This window comes from Clarias gariepinus, chromosome 12 (genome assembly GCF_024256425.1).
Source record: "Clarias gariepinus isolate MV-2021 ecotype Netherlands chromosome 12, CGAR_prim_01v2, whole genome shotgun sequence".
In the NCBI taxonomy this organism is placed as follows: domain Eukaryota; kingdom Metazoa; phylum Chordata; class Actinopteri; order Siluriformes; family Clariidae; genus Clarias; species Clarias gariepinus.
In genome coordinates, this window is record NC_071111.1 from 21914384 (window position 1) to 21940097 (window position 25714).

Here is a 25714-nt window from a genome sequence, read left to right on the forward strand (position 1 = left end):
ACCCCTGCATTTTCTAAAACTGAATGAAATATAGTGTTCTGTATATTAAACTTTATATACTAGCAGCCTTTAAGGTCACAGGCTTCTACATCATACTTAGGATATGCACTTAGCTGTACAGTCAAGTTGCACATATTAATATCTCTTGTTGGCATTTTTGCACCATTCAATTTTAAGAAAAAAAAAAGGAAAGAAACTTAACATCACAGTAGTATGAAACCCAAATACAGATTTTTTTTAATACTTCAAAATATATTAAGTATATATTGTGTGCATTTTGAGCCAATTTTATGTTTAAGTCTGGACCACCTTTCACATGCTTAGAAGCATTAGCATATGCCATTAGTATACGGTAGGCAAGTAAACAAAGTTTAATAAACCATTTAATGATACAAATATTTCAGTAATGAGCTCTACTGAAATGAATCAACCTACAGCATATTTATCTGAGTAATTGTAAATAAGATGTTCTAATTTTGCATTTCGTAATTTTGTGAATGAGTCTAAAGCATGGAAGTTTGCATGTTCTCCCCTTGCTTGGTGGATTTCCTCCGGGTACTCCGATTTCCTCCCGCAGTCCTAAGACATGCAGATTATATTAAATTGGTGTTAACAAATTGCCCGTAGTGGTTGAATGCATGTGTATGTGTGTGTGCCCTGCAATGGGTTGGCACCCTGTCCAGGGTGTACCCCGACATGTGCTCATGACCTAAGGCTCCTGGGGTATGCTTTAGGCCCCCTGTGAATATAGGATAAAACAGTAGGCATGTGTGTGTTTTGTGGCCAAAAGTTTGTGAACATGTGGTTCGTCTCCAAACTGTTTCCATGAAGTTTAAAACATAATTGTATAAAATGTCTTTGTATGCTGAAACATTACAGGTCCCTTTACTGGAATTTAGAGGTCCAAACCTGTTCCCGCAAGACAATACACCTGTGGACAAAGCAGGCTTCATAAAGACAAAGTGTGATAAGTTTAGAATGGCAGAACCTGAGTGTCCTAAACACAGAAACCCTGATTGACCTCAACTAATCCATTGCAGGTCGTACACATACATACATAGACACTCACACAGTCACACACTTTACACACATTACAAACAATTTGGGAATGCCACTTAGGCAGTTAGCCTAATCTGATTGGATTGCTTTAGACAAAAGCGTTTGCCAAATGCCTAAATGATTGTCTTTGGACTGTTGGAGGAAACCAGTGTACCAGGAGGAACCCCTCCGAGCACAGTAAGTACATGCAAACTCCATGCACGCAGACCCGAGGCGGGTTTTGAACCCGGACAGTCCTAACCACTAAGCCACCTTTTCCTCTCGCCTCCTACTTCGGTTTCCCCTCACAGTCCAAAGACATGCAGATTAGACTAATTGGCATTCCCGCAGTGTGTGTGTGTGTGTGTGTGTGTGTGTGATAGATTGGCACCCTGTCCGAATTGAACCCGGACCCTGGAGGTGCAAGACGAACACCTTTAAAATAAACTGGAACTGGAGCCTTATCATGATCCCAAAATCTAGTGTAAATTTTTTTTATATATAAAAATCCATATTACTGTTATACCTGTAAAATAATCACATGACACAATTTTTTTTTTTTTTTTGGGGGGGGGTCATAGTTAGGTGTCCATATACTTTTGAACATAGAGTGTATATAGAGGGTTTTTTTGTTTGTTTTTTCCAGTTGGATCAAATGTATGAGGAGATGAAAAGAGGTGTGTGTGTGTGTGTGTGTGTGTGGAGTGAATCGCGTGAGCGCGCACCGCGCCCCCACGCGTCCCCAGACGGAGCCTCTCCCCGTTCCGGGAAACTGCGACCGCAAACGGAGCGAATTCATCGGTGTAGTCGGAGAGGCGAGTGAAGTGCAGCTGGAGACAAGACAGCGTGGAGCGGGTTTAGTACTGATCATGTCAGCCAGACCGGGATTTTACCGTCAGGAGCTGAACAAGACCGTATGGGAGGTGCCCGAGCGCTACCAGATCCTCACACCGGTCGGCTCGGGCGCGTACGGCTCCGTGTGGTGAGTCCTAACCGGGGAATGCTTCATCATGGCAAAAAAAAAAAAAAAAAATAATAATAATAATGCAAATAAAATGAGCAAGAATATCTCAAAAACAATATTTTTTCTATTCTCTCAGTCATTAATAGTGGCCTAGTAGCCGATAGTCCGAGCGCTTTGTAAACGTCTGGGTCTTTGTAGCAGGTATCATTCAGATGCTGCATCGTGGATTATTTTTTAAAGCACAGAAATTTAAGTTTATTCATCAGTCCTGATGCTTTCATGCTTGAGAAGTTGCATAAAAATTTATTAAAACCTCAGACAATAAACCCACTCCCCCAGTACTGAGTGTTGTGTGTGTGTGTGATGTTTTGAGGAAAGTGGATAGATCAGATGAGATCAGATGAGATCAGATCAGATCAGGGGTTCATTAGTGGTGACGCTACGTCAGGATCATTATCATCATCATCTGAGCTCATCATTCATGATCATTCTTTAATTTTTTTTTTTTTTTGCATTTCCTAATCAAATATATCTGGCTTTGTCTTTCCTTTTTTTTTTTGTCTCAGCCCTTGTGTTGCATAGGCACTTCATTTAATCAATAGAAACTCAATAAAAACAAAAGTGAAAGATGATGACGAACCACACCACTCGTACCATGCCAAGGTGGTGTCAAAAAGTTTTAAGAGTTTTGTAAGATGCCGACAGATGACAGCACGAGGCTGCATGCACTGTCACACGGTGCACCGGCCTTCATGAGTCAGTGTGCCAAAAGACATCGTCCTGTATACATCGGGAGCTGTGCGATTGTTGAAAAATGTCGAAACCGTTCGCAACTTGTGCATGATGACAGCTTGTTCTGTGAATGAAGCAACAGTCTTCACAGAGGCAGAGTCCATCATCTCCAGGACCCGAAAAGGCGAGGCAGATCCACAACTCGATCAAGTCTTTGTCTTAGTCTTTGTCGACATTTGCTGCATTGTGCATCGAGAATTCGTCCCCGGGGGCCACAGGGAGAACAGATTTAGTAAACAGAGCTAATCTGGAAAAAAAAAAAAAAAATATATATATATATATATATATATATACCCCTATTTTAGTTATTCTACATATTGTACACTATTTCATTAAAATAGCTGTCATTTTAGTTTTGCTGCCTAAACAAAAATGTTTTCAACATGTGCTCCTGACCAGGGCTTTGATAGATTTGCAGAATGCATGCAATCTACAAAACTGACTCTGTGTTTGGGCAATAAATTGTCATTAACGCAACGCCTAATGTGTGCGCATAGTCTTCCTGTTGGCTAGCAGACACATATGCCTTGGAGCTATAGAACAAGACCACCCAGTGACATGCCCAATATGGTTGCCATGGTGAGCTGTCATGGTGATATTGTTTCCTGCATTACCTCAAAATATCTGTCTAGTCTTAGTGCCTTTGAGCAAAAATAACAAATAATAATAAATACAATAATAATAATAATAATTATTATTATTATTATTACACTGTGAAAAATAGTATAGCACTATGTACTATGTACATGTAGATATACATAATTTTTGTCAATTTCCGCCAATAAAAAAAAGAAAATATGAACAAAAGCACATACAGTACTTGTGAAGGCAGTATTGTTCTCAAATTGCTGCTAATGCAACGTCTTAGGCAATGTGACAAAGCAACACACATGAAATAAAGCAGTCTACTGAGTGAGTGTGTGTAGATTTCAGCTGCCAGACTCCAATGGATAGTCAGCTGGTTAACTGGCAGGAGAGAGGATCTAAGCCATATTTCCCAGAATCATTGGGGTTTTATTGGACTGCTGCCCATAACCTTTTTTATTGATTTCTATACTCTACACAGCCAAGACTATTTGAACATCACGTTACTTTCCACCAGACTTTCCAGTAGGGACTGGCGATCATTCAGCTACAAGGAAAAACTGATGTTCAGCAAAAAGGCCTGGCATGAACTTTGTTTTGCAATTCATTCCAAAGGTGTGGTTGAGGTCGGGGATCTGTGCAGGCCACATAGACCATGGCAACACATCTCTTTGTGGACCTTAGTTTGTGTATAGGGGCATTGTGATGCTGGAACAGGTTTGGGCCGGTTAATTCCATTGAAAAGATGTTGTCATGCTTCAGCACAGAATGACTTCCTTTACGATTACAGCTTTTCAGCTTTTAGTTTTGAGGTAAATATCTTTATACGAATGTTACGGTCAGATGTCCACAAATTTTTGGCCATAAATTTAATATATATATATATACCTTTACTTATATATATTGTCTTATTTGAAATACCCTAAAACAGTCTGGTATAAAAAATTACCAAAATTTTTTGTTTCGTGAGTTACAAATAATTAAAAACTTGAAAAGTATTTCCTAATGTCTTAAATAATGAGTACATAAATTAAACCAAACTTCCTACTTTGCCTCATTTTATTATTTAATGTCCAAATATAACTCTTATTGCTATAGTATTGAATTGTATTCATTATGAAATATATTTATGTGAATGAGTGTGTGTATGTGTGTGCCCTGCATGGATTGGCACCCTGTCTAGGCTGTACCCCGTCTCCTGGCATAGGCTCCAGACCCTCTGCAACCCTGAATACAGGATAAAGCGGTATAGACGATGTGTGTGTGGGTTATTATTATTCCACATATTATTCCATTCTGTATATTATTGAATCTGTTTAGTAATTATTTTATTTCTGATTTTACTCATTCAATGTTTAATTTAAGAAAAATGCCCCTAGGTATGAATGAGTCTGTGGATATGAGTGTGCATGGTGCGCTGTGATGACCTGGCATCCCATTTTAGTAACTGTTTCACAGTAGTCAGGGTAATAATGAATCTGGAGAAAATTCCATTAAAATCCTGGGTGAATTCCACATTCGAATTCACCCAGGATTTACTGGAATTGTGTCCAGATTCATCATTATCCTGACTACCGTGAAGCAGTTACTAAAAATCAAGGAATGAAGGGATGCATATTGCCTAATTGCCCCACAGCTAATAAGATTATGAGAGGGGCATGCCTAGACCCATTGAGGTATTGTGCAAGTCCAGCTGCTTTTGTCACATATTGAAAAGCCTGCTTTTGTCTAATGTCTAATTAAGCTTGAGTCGAATTCGGTCGACTCAAATGATTGCACAAGGCTGAATTTTATTATTATTTGGGGATTCTATTGTGCAAGCATCATTACTATTAAGTACATATATATATATATATAGTTAGGGCATGTAATATAAAGGATCAAAATTATTCATCTGGATCTAAACAAAGTGGATTTCCATGAGCAAACATCAACTCTTATAAAGAATATAAAGTATGAGGGGTGGTCAAGTCAAACTGAGACTTGTAATGAACTTTCTCGTGAATAAAGGTACAGTACAGTGATGAGACCCTTAGCTGCATTTAAAAATCGATGGATATCTTATCACCAGCTTGCCTTTTGGGCACTGTTCGAAATTATTCACTTACACATTGCAGAAAATCAGTTGGGAGTTATTGCCACATCCCCCATACAGTTCTGACCTCGTTCCTAGCCATTTACACATGTTTGATCCATTTAAGGAGTTCCTGGGAGGCCAGTGTTTCAGATGTGAAACAGGGAGCGTGATCATGGCTCTGGTGTACTGAGAAGAAAATTTCTTCCTTGATGGTATCCAAGCACTAGTAAAGCGCTGGGATAGGTTCATTAGTACTGTATAGCAGGAGATTATATGGAGAAATAAATGGTGTTTTTGTTTTCATAACTGTGTTCTGTTATTCTGCACAATTAAAAGTCCCGGTTTGAACACTTCTTGTTTAATACCACACAACTGAAAATGCTGTAAATCTTATTTCAGCTAAGACATAAAGATTTCATTTCTATGTATTGTCATAGTGTTTGTGGGTTGAGATCAATATTATCTGAAATGTTAGAGCTGAGGCTTCCCATGCGCTACATGCTTTTATTTTTAGCACTGGATCATAAAACTTTGAATGTGGTCTGACAAGTGTAATTAGTTTCTGCACTGTCTTCCTCAAGCCTGACGAAAGGAACCAAAGCCTTGCTAAGACTCCCTCCTATTCTATATACAGTAGATATATATATATATATACACACGTACACTTCCTGGCTACTTCCAATCAGCCAATATTGTGGCAGCAGTGCAATGCAAACAATAATGGAGATACATGAAAGTTCAAATCAAACATTAGAATGGGAAAAATGTGATCCATGACCATGCTTGTTGGTAACAGATGAGTTGGTGTAAGTATTTCCCAAAACCACTGATCTTTGGGTAATTTCACGCACAGCAGTATCTAGAGTTCACACAGAACGGTGTGAAAAAAAGAAAGAAAAAAATTGTGAAAAGCAGCTCTTGTTGATGAGAGACATCAGAGGAAGTCAGGCTGGTAGCAGTGGTGTAATGCTGTGAGAATGCTTTCTTAGCATACAACGGGCCCCATAATACAAATTCAGAATAGTTTGAAAACCACAACATATCAAAGTACTGTTGCTGACAAAGTGCATCCATATTTATCATATTGCATAAACTATCCATAAAGGGGTCAGTGAACATGGTTATGAGTTTAGTGTGCACTTCAGAAGCATTGCACTAACTATATCTGGATCCGGTAGAGTATGTTTGGGATTAAGAGTTAAAACAGGAGAGCAACAAAAAGAATGTGCATCTGAGAAATGCAGTGATTGAATGAGGCACTAAAAAGTCAACATGGACCAGAATCTGAAAAGGACTTTATTTCAACATGGTTATGTAACCCATGCTACAAAGAATTGCTTCTATTTTGGGAGCACAGGGGAGCATTGTTAGTGTACAGTAGCATTCCTAATAAAAAAAAGTGGTGACTGTACTGTATGTTTAAAAACTCTGGTAAAGTAATTAAAGTTTTGACCCCAAAGTGTATGTTGGTGGAGGCACTGTGTACAATCTAGTTTGCATGTTCTCCCCATGCTTGGTGGGTTTCCTCCAGGTACTCCGGTTTCCTCCCACAGTCCAAAGACATACAGATCAGGCTAATTGGCGTTTCCAGATTGCCTGTAGTATGTGAATGAGTGTGTGTGGGTGTGTGCTCTGCAATGAATTGGCGCTCCATCCAGGGTGAACCCCGCCTCATGCCCTGAGTCTCCTGAGATAGGCTCCAGGCCCCCCACGACCCTGTATACAAGATAAAGCGGTATAGACGACGAATGAGTGTATGTTGGTATGGATGGCTACTGTACCAAAAATACTTGTCATCACAGCTTAAGCTGGTGGAACACAACATGGCTCTGGTCCAGTCCCCGAAACCTCCTTTAAAACAAATCCAGTTTCCGTTCCAACCAACTACCTCATTGTCCACTAAACTACAGTATATGGTACGTCAGTAATAATGCACATTCTTTTATATATTTGGGTGTGTATTTTGGTTCTTTTCACAGCTTGAATAATTCACAACTAATAAGAACTTCACATCCTGGGAGCTGATCACACCTTGTGTTAAAACCTAAATGCTATAATGGTTGTTTTATAACACAGGCTCAGTTATCTCTCACTCCTTGAAAATAAAAGCTGTAGGAAAATTACATAAGCTCAGCTCCTTGAAATTATAGTCCTCAGTCCGCTGCTTTTTTTAGAAAAATATTTTGGTAATGGTCACATATGAACAAAAATAAGTGGTAATACAGCTAAAAGCACTTTTTTTGGCTTACTGGCATTTCTGGACCTAAAGTACGTCTGTTGCGTCATGCACAGTAAAATCCCCAGTGTTTATTTAAAACTGGACTCAGATAAACACTGAGGGGTGTTAATTCAACACCTTAAGTGTTAATTCAACACTGGGGAATTTGCTGTGTGACATAAGTAATGTCTCCTTAAATCACAGACATGAGAGTGTGTTGGTCGTTGGTCACTGGACTACAACATGACATTGACACCATATACAATGTTAACACATTAACATTGATTATCAATTATATACCAGTAAACTGGTGACAGGCTCATGGGCACTTAAGGCTCATTTTTGCCTGTGCGGAGCAAAGATCAGTCCATCTGGTCCGACAGAAAAGCCAATGTAGTACAACATAGCTCAGTGGTTAATGCATTAGACTCTGATTTGGAAGATCCCAGGTTCGAATCCCAAAACCACCAGAACACCTCCCTGTTAGGCCCTTAAGTAAGGCTCTATATAGTGAGATAAAAATGCAAGTTGCTCTAGATTAGGGTGTCTGCCAAATGCCTAAATGTAAATTAATTGATGGTCCTGACAGATATATATAGATACTTTCCTGATCCTAAAGGAAATTCCTGATATCCAGCAGCAATAGAAACAATAATGCAAAGACAGTTTGTAGATTGTGCACTGTATATCTTACATATAGTCAGTGTACACAGGGGCCAGGGGTAACTGAGTTGTTGTACTCTGGTTTTGAAGGTCCCAGGTTCAAACCCCACGACCAAGTTACCACTGTTGGGATCTTGAGGCCCTCAACCCTCAACTGCTTAGATCTATAATGAGATATAAATGTAAGTTACTCTGGATAAGAGCATCTGCCAAATGCCCAAATGAAATATGAGGAACTGCCCAGAAGTTACTAGAGCAATGCTAAGAGCAAAAAAAAAACTACAAGATATATAAGAAGTATATAAATAAAGCATATAAATCACAAGTTAAAGTAAAAAAAAAGATTTTAGAAAGGCTCCTAGAACACCCAGTGTACCAGGCTTATAGCCCAAGGCTGCTGACTTGGCCTCTAAATTCCCCAGATCCCAGTCCGATCGATGCACTAGACAAACAAGTCTCATCTACAGAGGCCCCATCTTGCACCCAAAAGGTTCTGCTGCCAACTCCCTGGTGCCAGACACCATAAAACACCTCCGGAGATTTTCTGGAGTCATGCCCCGAGGGGCCTGGGCTGTACCAGTGCCGCAAGGGGAACCTACATGATACTGCGCATAATGTTATGGGTTTTAATGTTACGGCTAATCGGTGTACAGAGCTGCTTTGTTCGAAAAATATATTTTGTGCCATAATCTACTTTTACTTACTTCAGCTAGCTATTACACTTAAAGATTATATACGTATAAACTGTATATATTATAAATATTACATTACGCCAATCAAAAGCAAGTCGCATACTGTAGCATATAATGACTAACACATGACTCATTTATTTCTGGAAACTGCTTCGAGTCACACTGGATCCGATGCCTATTTCAGGTACACAGAATGTATTGTGAGAACACACACTTTACGAGATGTCAGTCTATTGAAGGGCATCATATGACATCATTTAACATTCATACACACCTAAACATGGTATGTCTTTGCCAATTCACCTACTGGCATGTTACTGTCTGTGTAGAGTTGCATTAATTACAGTATATGCTACATAATTTGCTTTTAATTGGTAAGATATTGTATTGGTTTCGGAAATGTTGGAAAACTTTTGTAAAAAGGAAAAAATATGTTAATATAACATAAACCTTTATTTCTGAACCAACTGGCTATACATGTGAATATAAACCATTTACCTGACAAACCTTTCTATTCCTAGATCTTCCAGGATTATAGGGTTGTCACCACAGTTGGTACAATTTACTGAACAGAGTAAAAATGTTGTGGCTATACAGCAACAAATCAAAGAAAGGATTTGTAGTCCATACTGTAAGGACCGACGGTGACACAGGTCTCATAAACCCTTTAAACGTTCTCAAAAGTTCCTTATTCTGCTTGAGAAGTCCCTAGGTGCAATGACCACCCTGGTGCAGCTATGTGATAATCTGTGAATTTGTGTACGCATCATTTAAAAAAAGGATGGTGTGCTCTGGTATCACATGTGACAGAATGAAAAATTCATTCATCATTCTGTTTAACAATTCTAATGCTTAATTAACCTTTCATATTTTACATTTAATGTAGTTCTGGCTGCATTTCTTGAACAAATTAATAAAATATACCTGTGACATATGTAACATAGACCTTTTAACCCTAAAATTGTCAGGGAAAAAGGGTTGTATCATTTAAAAAAGTGATCCATGTGGTCATTTTGGACTGTTATATCTACCTATAGATTATATATAGGACAAAGGGGTTAAAAAAGCAGGTCATTAGTGTAACTTCTATTACAATCCATGGAAACTCATTGAATACAATAAGAATTTTTTAAGTTGGAAAGGCTTGACTTTTTAATATCACCAGTGTAAACTAATAAAGATATGCGTAAGATTTTTTTAAGTGACCGAAGTTGATTCTATCAGAGAAGTGAAATAAACCTGAGTGATACCTAGAAGATCTAGTTTTGGTTACTACACTACACGACTACTATACCGTCCCTCTCTCTTTTACTCATCATCTATACCATTTAATCCAGTATACAGATTATCCCAGGAGACTTGGGGCACAAGGCGGGGTACACCCTCGATGGAGTGCCAGTCCACATACACACGTACACTCGCTCACACACTACGGGCAATTTGGGAACGCCAATGAGCCCAAGCTGGATGTCTCCTGTGGGAGGAAACTGGAGCACCTGGAGGACACCACCAAGCACGGAGAAAACGTGCAAACTCCATGCACACAGACCCAAGACGGGAATTGAACCTGAATTCTGGATGTGTGAGGCCAGAGTGTTAAACACGAAGCCAACATGCTACATGGTGTTGTTGTGGCAACAACAAAAAATAGTTAAAGGCTCTTGTACCAAACATGTGTATTGTATTTTCCTGTGATCAATGTTATACTGCAGTGTACAAAAGAATTTCCCTAAATTGGGTTACACTTCTAGGAATAAGTCCTGTTGGCTTCAGCGTCCATGGTTTGCCACGGATCCCTTTCAAAAAAACCTGCTGAAAGGTGGATCATTTACTCCAAATTGCACTTTGCTATGAATATTATGGCTGTGTAACCTTGACAAAGATAATGCATTAATTAATGAATAAATAATAATTCCGTAGCAAGTACTAAACAGGATTTGTCAGAAAAATTATTTGTTTAAATTAATTTCTGATATAGTGTGTGTCGTTCAATCCCGTGCACCAACATCCTGTCTATGTCTAATTAAAACCTTTGTCGAGCGTTTTCCAGATGTCTGTTACTATAGAAACAGAGGGAACAGTTTCCTGATAATGTCACAGATTGCAGAAAAATGTTGGACAGGCAGGTGCAGAGATACTTTTTTCAACATGTGATTCAATAATGTTCCATAATATCTATTACTAGATTTTATATAACTTTACATGTTTGTCCCTAGTATCCTCAGTCACACACTATTGCGTAACCTTATCGTACTTGGAGATCCATATACAGTATGGAGGACACCAGCATTCGAGAACGTGCACATGCTTTTTGTCAGAAGAGTAATAAACTTTTAAATTCAGGGATAGCGAGATAGCTTTAGATTGCAGTTAATGCTCTGATAGAGCTTTGCTATGCCTAGTTTTGTGGTCTAAATAGAAATATTGTACTACACATTCAAGATTTTTTTTTCAGTAAACTATAATGTTCACTGTACATGTTGTCCCTTACATGACTAACACAACCTCTTCTTTTCTCTTCTCTTCACCTTTTCTTCCTTTTGCCTCCCTTCTTCACTTTCCCTCCCTTCACTTTCCTTTAGCTCAGCATACGATGTGCAGCTTCGTCAGAAAGTAGCCATTAAGAAGCTCTCTCGGCCATTTCAGTCTCTCATTCACAGTCGCCGCACCTACAGGGAACTGCGGTTGCTCAAGCACATGAAACACGAGAATGTGAGTTAGCCACACACGCACACACACACACATGCACACACACACACACACACAACATGCACAAACCCAAAAGCACATAGCATTTAGTCATAACGACTTTATTACAGATACAGCGTTTGTTCGTTATACATCTTTTATTTTGCTAAAGAAGATTCGTCTAAAATGCATCACTTCCAGTCCAAAACAAACCTTTTTTTTAAATTGCCAGTGACTCGGTGTGAATCCATATTCAGATAGATTTTGTAGAACAGTGCAATATGTCAGAGATGACTACGTAGTGGATGTTAAACAGGAAGCAGAATTTGAATAATCAGATTCCATACCACTCAGCTCCCAGGATTAAGTAACATAATACGCAGAGAGTGTAATGCAGTATGTCTGGTGGAGCCGAGTAGTCCGGTGTAGCACTGTACTCATCCTTTTGTAATCACTGTAATATCAAAAGCAGTTTATTTATAAATATTTAAATAGGTATTTATGGAGCAGTCATGCAGATGCAGATGTTGTAGCTACAGTGGATATAAAAAGTCTGAACAGTTTTTTCTACCTGTAATCTATCCGATTATACTCATTCAAATAAAATATAAAGAGGAAAGGTTTAAGGGAACACAGACTTTAAATAAAAGCGACTTGCGCCTGTGCCCTATATTAACAAATCACGTTTACAGTCAATGTTTAAAAGTAAAAAACATATGTCTATCCTCAGTAAAATAATTCTGCTTAACCCCATACGGTAACATGTTTTTATAGGATTTTCCTGGCATGTTCATTTCTTGGCCATTATATCCTGAAGCCATGGTCACCTTGACATGTACCAGATCTCAGTGTTGAAGGATAAGAAATCAGGAAAGCAGAACCAAAGAATGTTTCTAAACATTAGCATGTACCATAGAATACTGTCAAAGTTATTATCATCATACAAGTAGAGGGAAATTGCATTATATTGAGATTACCAAGAACATGACATCCCTTAATAAATAAAGAAAGGACAAAGGCTTTAAAACGCAAGCAGCACATATACAGGGTGGCATCACAGCATACAGTACGGTAGGTCAGAGAAATTTAAAAAATATATGTATGTTCTTATATGGAAGCCTTGCCAGTGTGTGTTAAACTGTGACCTTGGGTTTTCGGACGTGTCAGGTAGAACAAAGGATACCCTTACATCATACTGCACTGCACTTTGTATGTGTGTGCGCACGCATCATTGGACAGTGTGCTCCTTCTCCCCTCCTCTCGCCTTCACCAAAAAACACACACACACTCTTAACGGAAACAGTGTTTTGTCAGGAACACCGCTAAGGAACATCGCTAATGACTCTCGAGTGAACGCATACCAATGGAATCGCTGCTGTAAAGTAAAAATGAACCAAATTAACCTGCACTTTACCTTTGAAAAGAATCACGACAGAGAAGCGTTTCCATTAAAGAGAGAGAGTGTGTGTGTTTGTGTGAAGGCGACACACCCTCCTCAACCATAGCCAAATCTATGCAGGTCAATATGTTATTGCCTGATGAGACCAAGGTAGAATTTTCATATTTTGCATAACAACAAGATAGCTTCTCACCCACAGACCTGCTACACCCATGGTGAAGCATGGTGGTGGCAGCATCATGCTATATGGCTGCTTCTCCTCAGTGGGGACTGTGGTTCTATTCAAGATAGAGCGACTGATGGTCCGTGGAGTTTTCATAATCTCCCTGTGCATGGTGGGTTTCCTGTGGGTGCTCCAATCTTCTCCCACAATCCCCATACAGGATGATTGAAACCTAAACGCCATTTCCTTATTGCCCATTGTGTTTGCAAAACTGTTTCTCGGTTTAATGCTTTACAACATAAAAGTCTGCAATTTGGTCATGTTGTAGTGTGTAGACTGTATTTATGATTGTGTTTTATCCAGGAATGGAAGTGATTTAACATTGTTGTCAGTACTACAGTATGTACTGTATATGTCTAAAAGGTCAGGACAATAAACCATGGAGGGATGGGACAGACCTGGAAATCACAGCTCACCTTCTAAACACAAAGCTTTTTACTTAACTTAACTGTTCAGATAAAACAAATCTCTCAAATATCGGTGTCAATTTAAATGCAGATAACCCAGCTGCTTTCGTGGAAAAAGCTAGCATTCCTTTAAACTTATGAAGATTAATTTCTTTTCAATAACTTGTTTCTACAACATATTATATTGTATATTATACTGCACATAATTGCCTTTTTGCACAACATTCATTGCGGACATTCCTTATACATTATACACAAGTAGACACACTCCCACAATCGTGTGTGTATGGGTATATGCATGTATGCATATGTGTGTATGTGCATATGTAGATATATGTATATATATGTATGTATATATATATATATATATATATATATATATATATATATATATATATATATATAGACGTGTATATGTGTGTATATTCTGTATGTGTATATGTGTATACTTATGCTCACTTTTTTTTCTTTTTTTTAATTATTATTATAATTTTTTTTTAATAACACTTGCACAATATTTTACTACTGTATTATCCATATGTATATTTATTCTTATAATTGTACACCACTATTCCTTGTGTAGCTTGCACGTAAGAATTTCACTCACGTGTACGGTACCAGTGTACCAGTAACGTGATGTGACAATAAAAGCGACTTGACTTGACTTGACTATTGTGTGCACAAGATCAAAGAAAAATCACACCTTTAGGGACTTTAGGGGCTTTGTAAAGTGTAAGTACCACTGTTCCTTGAGAAAACCATTTTACAGAATATTTTCCTAAACATCAAAGAACAAAAAAGCTTAAAACCCACTTAAGACAATGAAGAATGACATTTAAAAATCACAGCAATCCATGACTAATTATATTTGCGTTTTGATGAAGATGTTGTTTAGAGAGAGTTAATGTTAATTCACATTAATATATGTGGAAAAACATGATTTTAAAGATTAGTCATTATCTCTTTGGCTTGTCCACCAAACATTCCCTTCTTGCTGTAGCCTGCCATTAAACAACCCTGCCTCCAGCTGCTTCCCAACTCCCACAGCCCCACACAGGCTGAGTAGCTGTTTGACTTGTGACTTACTCCCCCACCCTGACAATAGCCAAATTCAGCACTACCATCTGCGTCTCTGGCTTGTGAACCACTGTAAACTTAATAGGTTGTAATAGCAGATGACAAAGAGTGATTCATAAATAAACATCCTTCATGCAAGGAATTAGTACAGGGGAACAATATCAGAACAGAGAGAATCGGAGCCCCAGTACAGAGTGAGAATTCTCCACTTAATAGTCAGATCTTCCTCTCCTTGGTGCAATACTTGAATCTAGAATGAAAAGATATTAGCTCATGTTCTCCTTCTTCACAAAGCATCACTTGTGCTCTCTTTTAAGTAAGATCAGTTATCATGCTTGTGACGGCTAAAGAACATGAGTGTCTAACTCACTGTTTTATTAACTTAGGAAATAGTCACACATGATTAAAGTGAAAGTCCAAACGATGCAATTTTCTTTCTTTCTTTCTTGCAAAATGTTGACACACCATTCACTTTGAAGAAATCCACGGAGAAATTGACTATCCTGTCAGGCTGGGGTACCCAGGGGCAGTTCCACTCACTGTTTGACTCCCTTAGTACTCTCATTTCTAGCAATTATCTCTACATCCTGAACCATTGTCCTTTAGTCGCACAGGTCCAACACCCCCTGGCTTTTCTCCCATATAATATCTCAAAGAGGGAAACCAAGTGGTGTCTCCAGGACTGCAAATTTATCCATTTATTTTCTATACCGCTTAATCCTGTATACAGGTTCATTTGATCTGGAGCCTATTCCAAGAGACTTAGGGCATGAGGTGTGCCAGTCCATCACAGGGCACACATACACACACTGAGGGCAATTTGGGAACACTAAATAACCTAATTCAATTCAATTCAATTTCATTTGTATAGCACTTTTAACAAAGCAGAAGCAGCAGCTTTACACAATTAAAAAAATTGTTTAAGTTTGTATGGAATCTGATTGTGTGTTAATTCAAATGGTCAGACAGTCCCTGGTGAACAAGCCGAGAGCGACAGTGGCAAGTAATAGGAAGAAACCTTGAGAGGAACCAGACTCAACAGGGAACCCATCCTCATTTGGGAGAAACAGAGAGCAGGACTTGAACTGCATTCATACAGTGTGTTAGGTGGCAGCCAGTTCAGTATAACAGTTGATGTTAATTGATGTTAATATGGAGTCCAGTGAGTTATTGGATACTCAGGTAGACTTTTAGGAAATTCCAGTCCTGAACTATCGAACTGTCAAGTCCTCAGAAAAACAGCTGTCAACACCAGTCGAGGCCAGACCCGTCTTCTAGGTAGAGTGAAACAGTCCCCAGACACCGGATGCATCCCAAAGAGACACACGGGGCATCCATGTAACGAGATCTCCAAACAGAAGCGAGGCACCAGGATGGGTCAGACAGGTCCGGAGGGCGGAGGGAGTCTAGATCACTGGCAGCTCAGGAACGACATGTGTAGCTTGAAAGAGAGAGGGAAGGAGAGAGAGGGGGAGAGAGGGAAAAGAGAGATGGGGAGAGAGAACAGGAGAGGAGAGAGCAAAAGAGGAGTGATAACAGTTAGGTATGGTTGCATGTCTATCCAGCATCTATCTAGTTAGGTAATCTGCATGTCCTTAGACTGTGGGAGGAAACCGGAGCTCCCGAAGGAAACCCAACAAACATGAAGAGAGCATACAAAGTCCATGAACACAGACCCCAAGGCGGGAATTGAACCTCCAACCCTGGTGGTCCTGAACACTAAGTGACCATGCCACATTCAGACTGCAAATTATAGGGTTTAAAATTATTTCCCCACAAATTCGCATATCATTTTTTTCCTGTTAAATTGTTTGATTAGTGTTGTGTTGTGCCTTTATTAGTTGCACCAACCTACAGTAATTACACACAGTTTAAATAGTTCCACATCATATTAAATGACAATCAGACAACTAAATTCCACTCTGTCACCCAGTGAGATTGCAGCAAATATTGCATGATGATGAGGCTGACTTTAACAAACATTACAGTACTGGAGCACTATGTGACTCCACCTGTACCTGTTGGTTGGATAAAGGTTAATGTCCAGCCAAAAAAAACCCTGATCGCAAATCATGCATATTGTAGTAGTTTGTTTTATTACACACTTCAAAGGAAAATAGATGCAATGTATTTATCATTTGTATTTGTGCATTTTCTTTGTAGGTTATTGGTTTGCTAGATGTTTTCTCTCCTGCAGCGTCACTAGAAGAATTTAATGAGGTGTAAGTACAGTATATACCTGGACCATATATCTGGATTCAGAGAAATTTTTGATGGCTATTAAAATAAATTCACCTGTAGGATGATTAATTAACAGCGCTGTGCAAAAGTCTTGCCCCACCCTTCACTTCTCAGATTTTTGAATCTGAAAACCAGTAAGAAACATGATCAGGATACTGGTGATGCTGAATGCTGAGCGGTTGGAACAAACAAGAGGGGAAAAGAGGTTGCTGCTAAAGTTTTTACATACATTTTTTCATTGTATCTTTATGCAATTTGCAGCCTGTCACAATAAAACATTTGTTTCTATTTCTTTAAATAAATTTCCATCATTTCATTCAACTTAATTTAATATGAAGATATAAGGATTGACTCAAGACTTTTGCTCAGCACTGTCAATAATAAAGACTATATACTGTAATACGTTTTGCAAATGAAAATATATCTGCATTGAATAACCTTTTTAACACATGTTCAGACTTACTTAACATCAGATATAATATTTTGTTAACAATCGTCCTGTTGATCTTCATGTACTCAGTCACCTCTCAATTTTTTTCAGGTATCTTGTTACTAATCTAATGGGAGCAGATCTCAATAACATAGTCAAATTTCAACGCCTTTCAGACGAGCATGTGCAGTTCCTCATTTATCAGTTACTTCGTGGCCTTAAGGTATTTCAGGGGTTGTAATGCAATTGAAATAATTTTTTATTTATTTTTTTTTTTTTATAGCTCCAAAATGCTTTATGGTGTCTCTTGGCATTTTGTCAGTTTTCCTTCTTCTCTCACTCTCTATGATTTGATTTCTCTCTTCCTCTCGACCCATAAAAAAGTACATCCATTCAGCTGGACTAATACACAGAGTGAGTTTTCCCCTCTTTCTTTGCTTATTCTCTATTCTATCTAAATAATCTGAATTGGTCGTTTAATCGCCACTTATGTAATGCAGTAATGCACTATGTGATTGAGTACAAATTCTGACCAATTTTGTCTAATGTTAAGTAATAATCAATGAAGAAGTCTGTGCAGAATATATAAAGGAAGATCTATCATGTACTGTTTATGATGTAAATTGTGTGTGTAATTTTAGCATGTATTGTGTGACTTGAATCAAATATGTATTCTATAGGATCTAAAACCAAGCAATGTAGCTGTGAATGAAGACTGTGAACTCAGGGTGAGTTCCCTATACTGCACGCTTTTAATCAGTTAAAATATGATATAAATAAGATTTAATTTAACAGTGTAAAATTTTGCAGTATAAAATAATCTGAATGTGAAGTGATTGCATTCGATTGTGTCGCCAGATCCTGGATTTCGGATTGGCCAGGCAGACAGATGATGAGATGACCGGGTATGTGGCAACACGCTGGTATAGAGCGCCTGAAATTATGCTCAACTGGATGCATTATAATCAGACAGGTGAGAAGAGCTTAATAAGGAACTCAGTACCAATTTAAAGTCTTATTTTATCTACTTGTTAATAATTGTTAATAATTATTTATTATACTATGCAGAAGTCCTGGAGGCATGTTGGCTTAGTGGTTAGCACTGTCCCCTCCCAACACCAGGGTCTGGGTTTGATTCCCGGCCAAGTTCAAGTCCCGTCTTTGTGTGCATGGAGTTTGCATTTTCTTCCAATGCTTGCTGGGTTTCCTCTGGGGGCTCCGGCTCCTAAGTCTTCTAGAATAGGCTCCAGGCCCCCCGTGACCTTGTAAATAGACGAGATTGTCTGTGAAAAGTATTGATTTTTTTTTTTTTTTACAAATATTTTGTCGTGTTAAATTTAATTTAATTCATGCAGATTAAATATAAAATAAACGGGTACAAATGTTTTACTGCGACAGGCTACAAAGTGCCTAAAGATACAATTAAAAAATTGGGTGTTTATGTAACAGCCTCAGCAGCGACCTCATTTCCCCTCTCGTAAGTTCCAACCACTCAGCATTCAGCATCACCAGTATACTATTTATTAGCCTATTCATCTGTCATCATCTGCAACTGGTTCTTATTGGTTTAAGTTAGATTTTTTTTTTTTATGTTTAAATGACTCATAGGTTCCTAGGTCATTGTGAAAAAAAATTTCTCTGAAACTGCTCAGGTACAGGAACTAAACAAAAAAAAAAAGACAAAAAGGTCCTTCAAGGAAGCCTGGAAGCCTATTCCTCAATACTGCATTAAAAATACAAAAAGTATTTAGAAATATGAAGAAATAAGGAATGGCCAAGAGTTTTGCACAGTACCGCATATCAACATGTATTAAGAATTATTTAATTTTGAAAATAGATTGCACAAATTGGGCATTTAGGTTTACTAAGACTTTGAATTATTTACAAGCACAAGTACAGTTAAGCTTCATTATTGTTTTCCCCCAGGTTATGAAAGTGGGTCGAAGTTATAATTTATTGTAATGATTCCGACAGCTTCTGCAACAAACCTGAGGCTACAAATCCATAAATATAAAAGAGCTATATGTATTTTACAAAGTTTTATGTTGTTTAATGTTTAATGAAGATGAATGCTGCCGCTGCTTTGTCAATATTCGGATTTTGACTACTTCATTATGTTTACTTTATTAATAATGAAATATTAAAGCTATTTTAATGCCGTTTGGTGTAATGCTAGTATTTGATTGTATTTTTATTTGTTTTATTTGAACATTGCAGGGTTAAAAATCCATGCATTCATAATGTCATGTGCAGTTTCAGTGCATATTGTGACAAGAAGAAAAAATGTGTCATGATGTCAAGTGTGATTCTGATCGATTGGTCATTTTTCTTTTTCAGTGGATATCTGGTCTGTTGGATGCATTATGGGCGAGCTTATTAAGGGGAAAGTCTTGTTTCCAGGAAATGACTGTATCCTTTATCTACCCAAGACTAGATGCATGTCTAAGTGTTGCTTTTAAAGAGCTGCTTTCTCTTCCTAGAAAGAGAGGAGGTTGCACTGTACCGGTCTAATTTACATGATGTAATCTGATAGCGTGGCAGAACACAAGCATTAAATATTTAGGTGCAGGAAACAACATTTTGAGCTGATACTGTAGAATAGCTCAGATTCACAGATTTGCAACTTATAGGTTTAAAAAAAAGTAGTATACTGGTATATTAATTATATAAAAAAAAACAGTTGGTGGATTCTTTGCATAAACTATGTAGGACTTGTTTTTATGCGATGATGATCTTTAATGCTGCTTTATCAGATATAGATCAGCTGAAAAGAATCATGGAGGTGGTTGGTACCCCAACTCCTGACCTTCTCAAGAAGATCTCTTCAGAGCATGTAAGATCTACTGCATGTAGACTCCATAATTGTAATTGGTATCATTTTTCCAGGGCTGATTTGTACGGACCAAAAAAGACCCAGATTCCATGCCTGAGTTGAATTCCGTAGAATAATTGACTCGTATGATTTCTACGTTTAATGGGTCTCGTCCACATTCTACAGTATATGTATTCCTAGCAAGCCGATAAGCAGCTGACAGTGTGGATGTTTGATGTTTGCTGTTTGACCTTTTATTGTCCAGGCACAGAAATACATCCAGTCCCTTCCCTACATGCCCCAGCAGGATCTGGGGAAGATATTCAGAGGAGCCAATCCACAGGGTGAGACTTGGATGCCACTTGTACTGTATGTGTGCTGTGGTGTCTGGCAAAGATCAGATCCTTTGGACGCTATGGGTTGCAGGGTGGGGCCTCCATGGATCAGACTTGTTTGTTCAGTGCATCCCCTGGGTGCTCATTCGGATCAATGGCGTGGCGTGGGGAATTTTTTGAGGAGGCCAACTAAGACGATCTCTATGCTCTTTTTTATTTTATAACTGTGTGTCTGTTTTAAGGCGTTACCGTGGTTAGTGGTTAGCACTGTCGCCTTGCTCCTCCTGGGTTTGGGTTTGATTCTCACCTCTGGTCTATGTGCATGGAGTTTGCATGTTCTCCCCATGCTTGGTGGGTTGCATCAGGGTTAATAAGGGATACGCATGAAGTGATATACAGAGCCTCTGGAGGGAGTGTCATGATCTGGGGTTTCTCTAGTTGCTCAGGTCTAGGTTCAGCAACGTTATCACTCACTTATCATCTATACCCCTTTATCCTGTATTCAGGGTCACGGGGGGACAAGGTGCCAAGCCATCGCAGGGCAAACACACATACAAACACTCACACACTCATTCACACTCTATGGGCAATTTGGGAAACGCCAATTAGCCTAATCTGCATGTCTTTGGACTGTGGGAGGAAACCCACCAAGCACAGGAAGAACATGCACACTCCATGCACACTCCATGCACACAATTAAACCTGGTATCACAATCGTACCTAAAATCGAACCCGCACCCTGGAGGTGCAAGGCGACAGTGCTAACCACTACACCACCATGCCGCCACTCAACGTTATGTGGCAATAAAATAAAGTCAGCTGATGACCTGAATGTACTGAATAACCAGGTTATCACATCTATAGAGTTTTTTTTCCTGATAGTATGGGCATATTCCAGGAATCAACTTGTAAAAGTTTGGTTCTGGGAGTGTTTTCACACATGAATTTACTACCACAAGGTACACCGTAATAAAAGCTTAAGGCGATTATTGAACGGTTGGAGTGTGCAACTTTTTTTTTTGCCAGACAGTATTTACTAGTGATGGGTCGTTCATGAATGATTCGGTCTTTTTGAACGAATCTTTGACGTGATTTAGATGAACGAGTAGTCTCAAAATGTGATTAGCTCATTTTCTATTGCGCAAAGCATCGCAAAACCTCCATATGTTATATACAGGAAACAGAAATGAGTCGTTACCTTTGAGTCTTTTCAGCCCTGAGTCATTCGTTCTTCTGTCACGTGACTCCCATAGACGCTATGCAGTGCAGTACACAGGAAACCGAATTGAACGATTCTTTTCAATGACTCTTCTACTCCGAGTCGTTTGTTCCTTTGTCACGTGACCCCCATTCGATGCTATGTGGTGCAATAGAGTCAAAAGATCGAACAACTCAAATTGAAAGATATGAGAGGTGAGCTACTTATTCTGTTTATTATAATATGTCCTTGGCTGCAATATTTAATTACTGGAACTATAGCTAAAATTTGTGTATGTAGACATATTAGGGGTCTTTTTATTGAAAATGCAACATCTTATTTTATTTCTGATCAAAAGAACGAAATGACTCAAAAGAAGATTCGTTCATTTTGATCAACGAGATTCAAAGAACCGAGTCACTGAAATGATTCAAACTTCCCATCACTAGTATTTACTTACTGTAAAATTACAGATAATGCAGTTTATATCTATGTTGATGAGTACCTGTACCATGCCAGGACAATAAAGTTTCTATTCATCGTTATTGTAAGAGCTATATCACGTCTTTCAGCAAATGGAGTGTATATTTATAGCCAGGCTGATCAATATATCTCTCCGGTAATTTTATACCTAATTTTACCTCATGTGCTTTTTACCTTCATTTCTCCCCTTTCTCTATCTTCCAGCGGTGGATTTGTTAAAGAGAATGTTGGTGTTAGACTGCGACAGGCGGATCTCTGCCACTGAAGCCCTGTCCCACCCTTATTTCTCTCAGTATCACGATCCTGAAGATGAACCTGAGGCACCATTATATGACCAAACCCCTGAAAGCAAGGACCGCACGCTGGAGGAATGGAAGGGTCAGAAAAAAATATTAATTTTTTTGCACATTAAATAGAGTTTCTTGACAGAATATTTATAACTGATCTATTTCCTTTGATCTTTCTCTTGTACTCTTTTCACAGAGCTAGTGTTTGAGGAAGTTAACAGTTTTAAAGCCCCGGTCACCCAAACGGACAGCCTCCAGGCTGAGCAGTAAAACTACCCGAGAGGGGCAAATACTTTTGATTTGTCTCTCATATGACTCAAGACTGGGGATCTGAGGACCTGGCAGTTAGGCAACTAGTAAAATGAAAAAACAATGCATTCCATTGAGATAAAGGGTGTGTGTGTGTGTGTGTGTGTGTGTGTGTTATAGACTTATGAATGCTGGAAAGTAATATGTCTCCACTTTCAAGGAAACATTATAGACTCCTACATGCACAGCTGATATATTATTATTATTATTATAGACAGCATGTTGTGTTTCTAGTGTACTTTTTCTTACAAGGACAATACAAGAGACATGAAGCGAAATCTGGATGTCAATCAAATCAAGATGAGGAGGAAAAGGTCAGCATGAAGACTAAATGTTTACACAGAAGTTCCATGTTTCACTGGATGAACAACACATACATTATAAACACTAGAGGAACAGAGAATCAAAACTTTAAAAGAAGCATTACATCTTATTCATTTAATCATAATAATATCTTTATGTAATAAAACACTTGAAGATGAAATTTTGACATTATGAAGTTATGAATATGATTTTAAAAATACAAAAAACAGCAGAGTTAGTGTCACATTATTCACAGTTTTGATTTGTTGCACCAAAGATTAGATAAGTATAAATATGTGACAAATTGAACTGAAACCTGGTGATTGTAATACTGTGACGGTACAGTGTTTTGCTGCCAGGGTTTGTGTTTTTTTTATACTATTAGAAGGAAGCTTTACTGCAAATCATTACAAACACACCTACAGGGCGACATCAGAGCTCATTGAATGAGTATGAAAAGTATGTGAATCATATATGATAGGCATTCAAGTCAAACGACAAAAGACTTATTATTGTACAGAATAACAAAACCCCGTTATGAGAGTAAAAAACCCCTTAATTTATAATCCCCTGCACATAATTTACTCGTGCTTGGATACCATCAGGGTTGACAGTTTTCTCAGTACGCCGGAGCCATGAATACATTTCCTACTTTACATCTGAAACACCGGCCTACCAGGAACTCCTTTAATAAACCAAACATGTGGAATTGGCTTTAAGAGAGGTCATGACTATACTGGAGGATGTGGCAGTAAAATCCCAGCTAAGTTCCGACACATAGATGCGTCTCTTCCGCAAGTTGGCAACAAGTTGTCGGCCCATTTTCAAGGATCAGGCGTTCCTCTCGATTAAAGTTTCACATGAATCACTGCAGTGGGCCCCAGGCCACTTTGAGTGGGGTCGTCATTTACAGATGTATGGCCTTTAAAACGTTTGCAACCTTAAATTTTTTTACCTCGTCTCATCACTATGCTGTGCTAGAAGCACAGTAGAAATTCAGCAGAAATTTTATTACAAGTCCCAGTTTGACTTGAACGCCCCTCATACTATGACCTTAACTGAAACCAGGTCTCATTAATGCCTATGGCAGATTTTTGGCAAATGTGTGAGGAAGCATTCTTTAACGCCATTATCAAATCACTAACTATGGGAGTGTCTTGTTTTACACCTCAAGTTCAGCACCGAGGACTTTTTTACGTTTTTTTTTTCTTATATCTGTAGCTTCTACTTTGCTTGTAACTTCCCTTGTCATTTTATATGTATATTATTTATACCCTATATGCGCACATATGCATATAGTTAAGTGGAAATGAAAGTGTCTGCATTTCCTAAATTTGAGCGGAAACCAACAGTTAAATTATATTTCTGAATTTGATCTAAACGTGAATCTTATTCCATTTATCTTTAAAGACTTTTACCTGTTGTTTACTTTGAAGCTCTTTGCCAGTTTTTATTTCTGCTCTCCTTTCTAGTATCGTGTCTTTATATTAATGTGTCTTACATTTCTCACTGATGGTTTTTACTGCTGGTTATGGTTAAGGCAAACACACTAATATCTCATTTTATTTCTCTGAAGGTCAGAGTTTTGTTTTTGGCCTTGTAAAGACTTTGTTCTTTATACTATTGACTCGACTGCTTACAGCAAACAGCTTATGAATAAGTGTGTTTGAAATCTTTATGCATCACACAAGACTTGGCAAAAGTAAACATGTGGTTTAAGTCTTTTAAAGTCTTAACGAGGCACGTTTAAATAAATCACTACAGCGTTGAAACGGGGATGCGATATACTGTAACATACGGCATGTCTAGATGTGGTAATACTGTATCTCACTATTCAAGATCTTTATGTCATTTAAAAGAAGTGATCAGATTATTGACATCTCACATACCTCAGTTGCTTTTGTGAGTGTGTGAATTATGAATCGTCAGACTTGAAAGTGGAACATGTTTAGTGTTGAGATGTTGTGCTGTATGTTGTTTTAATAGCTGTTCTTCCACTGACTGAATGAACTGGTGCTTGATTGGCTGTAGTGAGTCCCTCTGTGAATTCACTTCACTCACACACCAGTTAAATATCTACGGTTGGTTTGCACTGCACTGTTTTACGCTACAGTTATGAATTTGTTTAGACCTCAAACTTTTTTGGTAAAATAAATTAATAAATTTCACCAATTCCCTTGGTATGGCATTATTTCATGAGCATGATATTTATTTTAATATATATATAATTATATTTGGGCTGTGTCTTGGAACCATAGAGGTTTTTATTATGAGTGTATTAATAAAAACCTTTTAATTAAGAATAAAGGCCGCTTTTTATCTTGAACTTACACCAGTACATAAAAAGCAAGAAACCTGATGTGAGATTTTGGTTGAAATTATTTATGTTCAAATCCATGATCCGTCAGAGAAACTACAGAAACACAACAACAACAACTATAATAATAATAATAATAATAATAAAAGAATTTTGATAGTGCAAAAAAAAATTCT

The 25714-nt window shown here is 38.2% G+C and overlaps 1 protein-coding gene across 3 annotated transcripts; it reads left to right on the top strand.

Moving 5' to 3' along the window:
* Positions 1–1781: 1781 nt before the first annotated feature.
* mapk11 (mitogen-activated protein kinase 11) lies at positions 1782–25346 on the top strand. Of its 3 annotated transcripts, none has more exons than XM_053508326.1 (12): positions 1782–2020; positions 11612–11741; positions 16987–17045; positions 17606–17717; positions 17879–17908; positions 18175–18222; positions 18353–18467; positions 19832–19903; positions 20248–20327; positions 20572–20650; positions 22527–22700; positions 22806–25346. In XM_053508326.1, exons 1-12 carry the CDS (start codon positions 1908–1910, stop codon positions 22877–22879), a joined length of 1086 nt encoding a protein of 361 aa, XP_053364301.1. In that variant the 5' UTR covers positions 1782–1907; the 3' UTR covers positions 22880–25346. The 3 variants fall into 3 exon arrangements, with proteins under 3 accessions (XP_053364301.1, XP_053364302.1, XP_053364303.1); XM_053508328.1 differs by having other exon boundaries at positions 1963–2020; positions 11617–11741; XM_053508327.1 differs by lacking the exon at positions 17879–17908.
* The last annotated feature ends 368 nt before the right edge of the window (positions 25347–25714 follow it).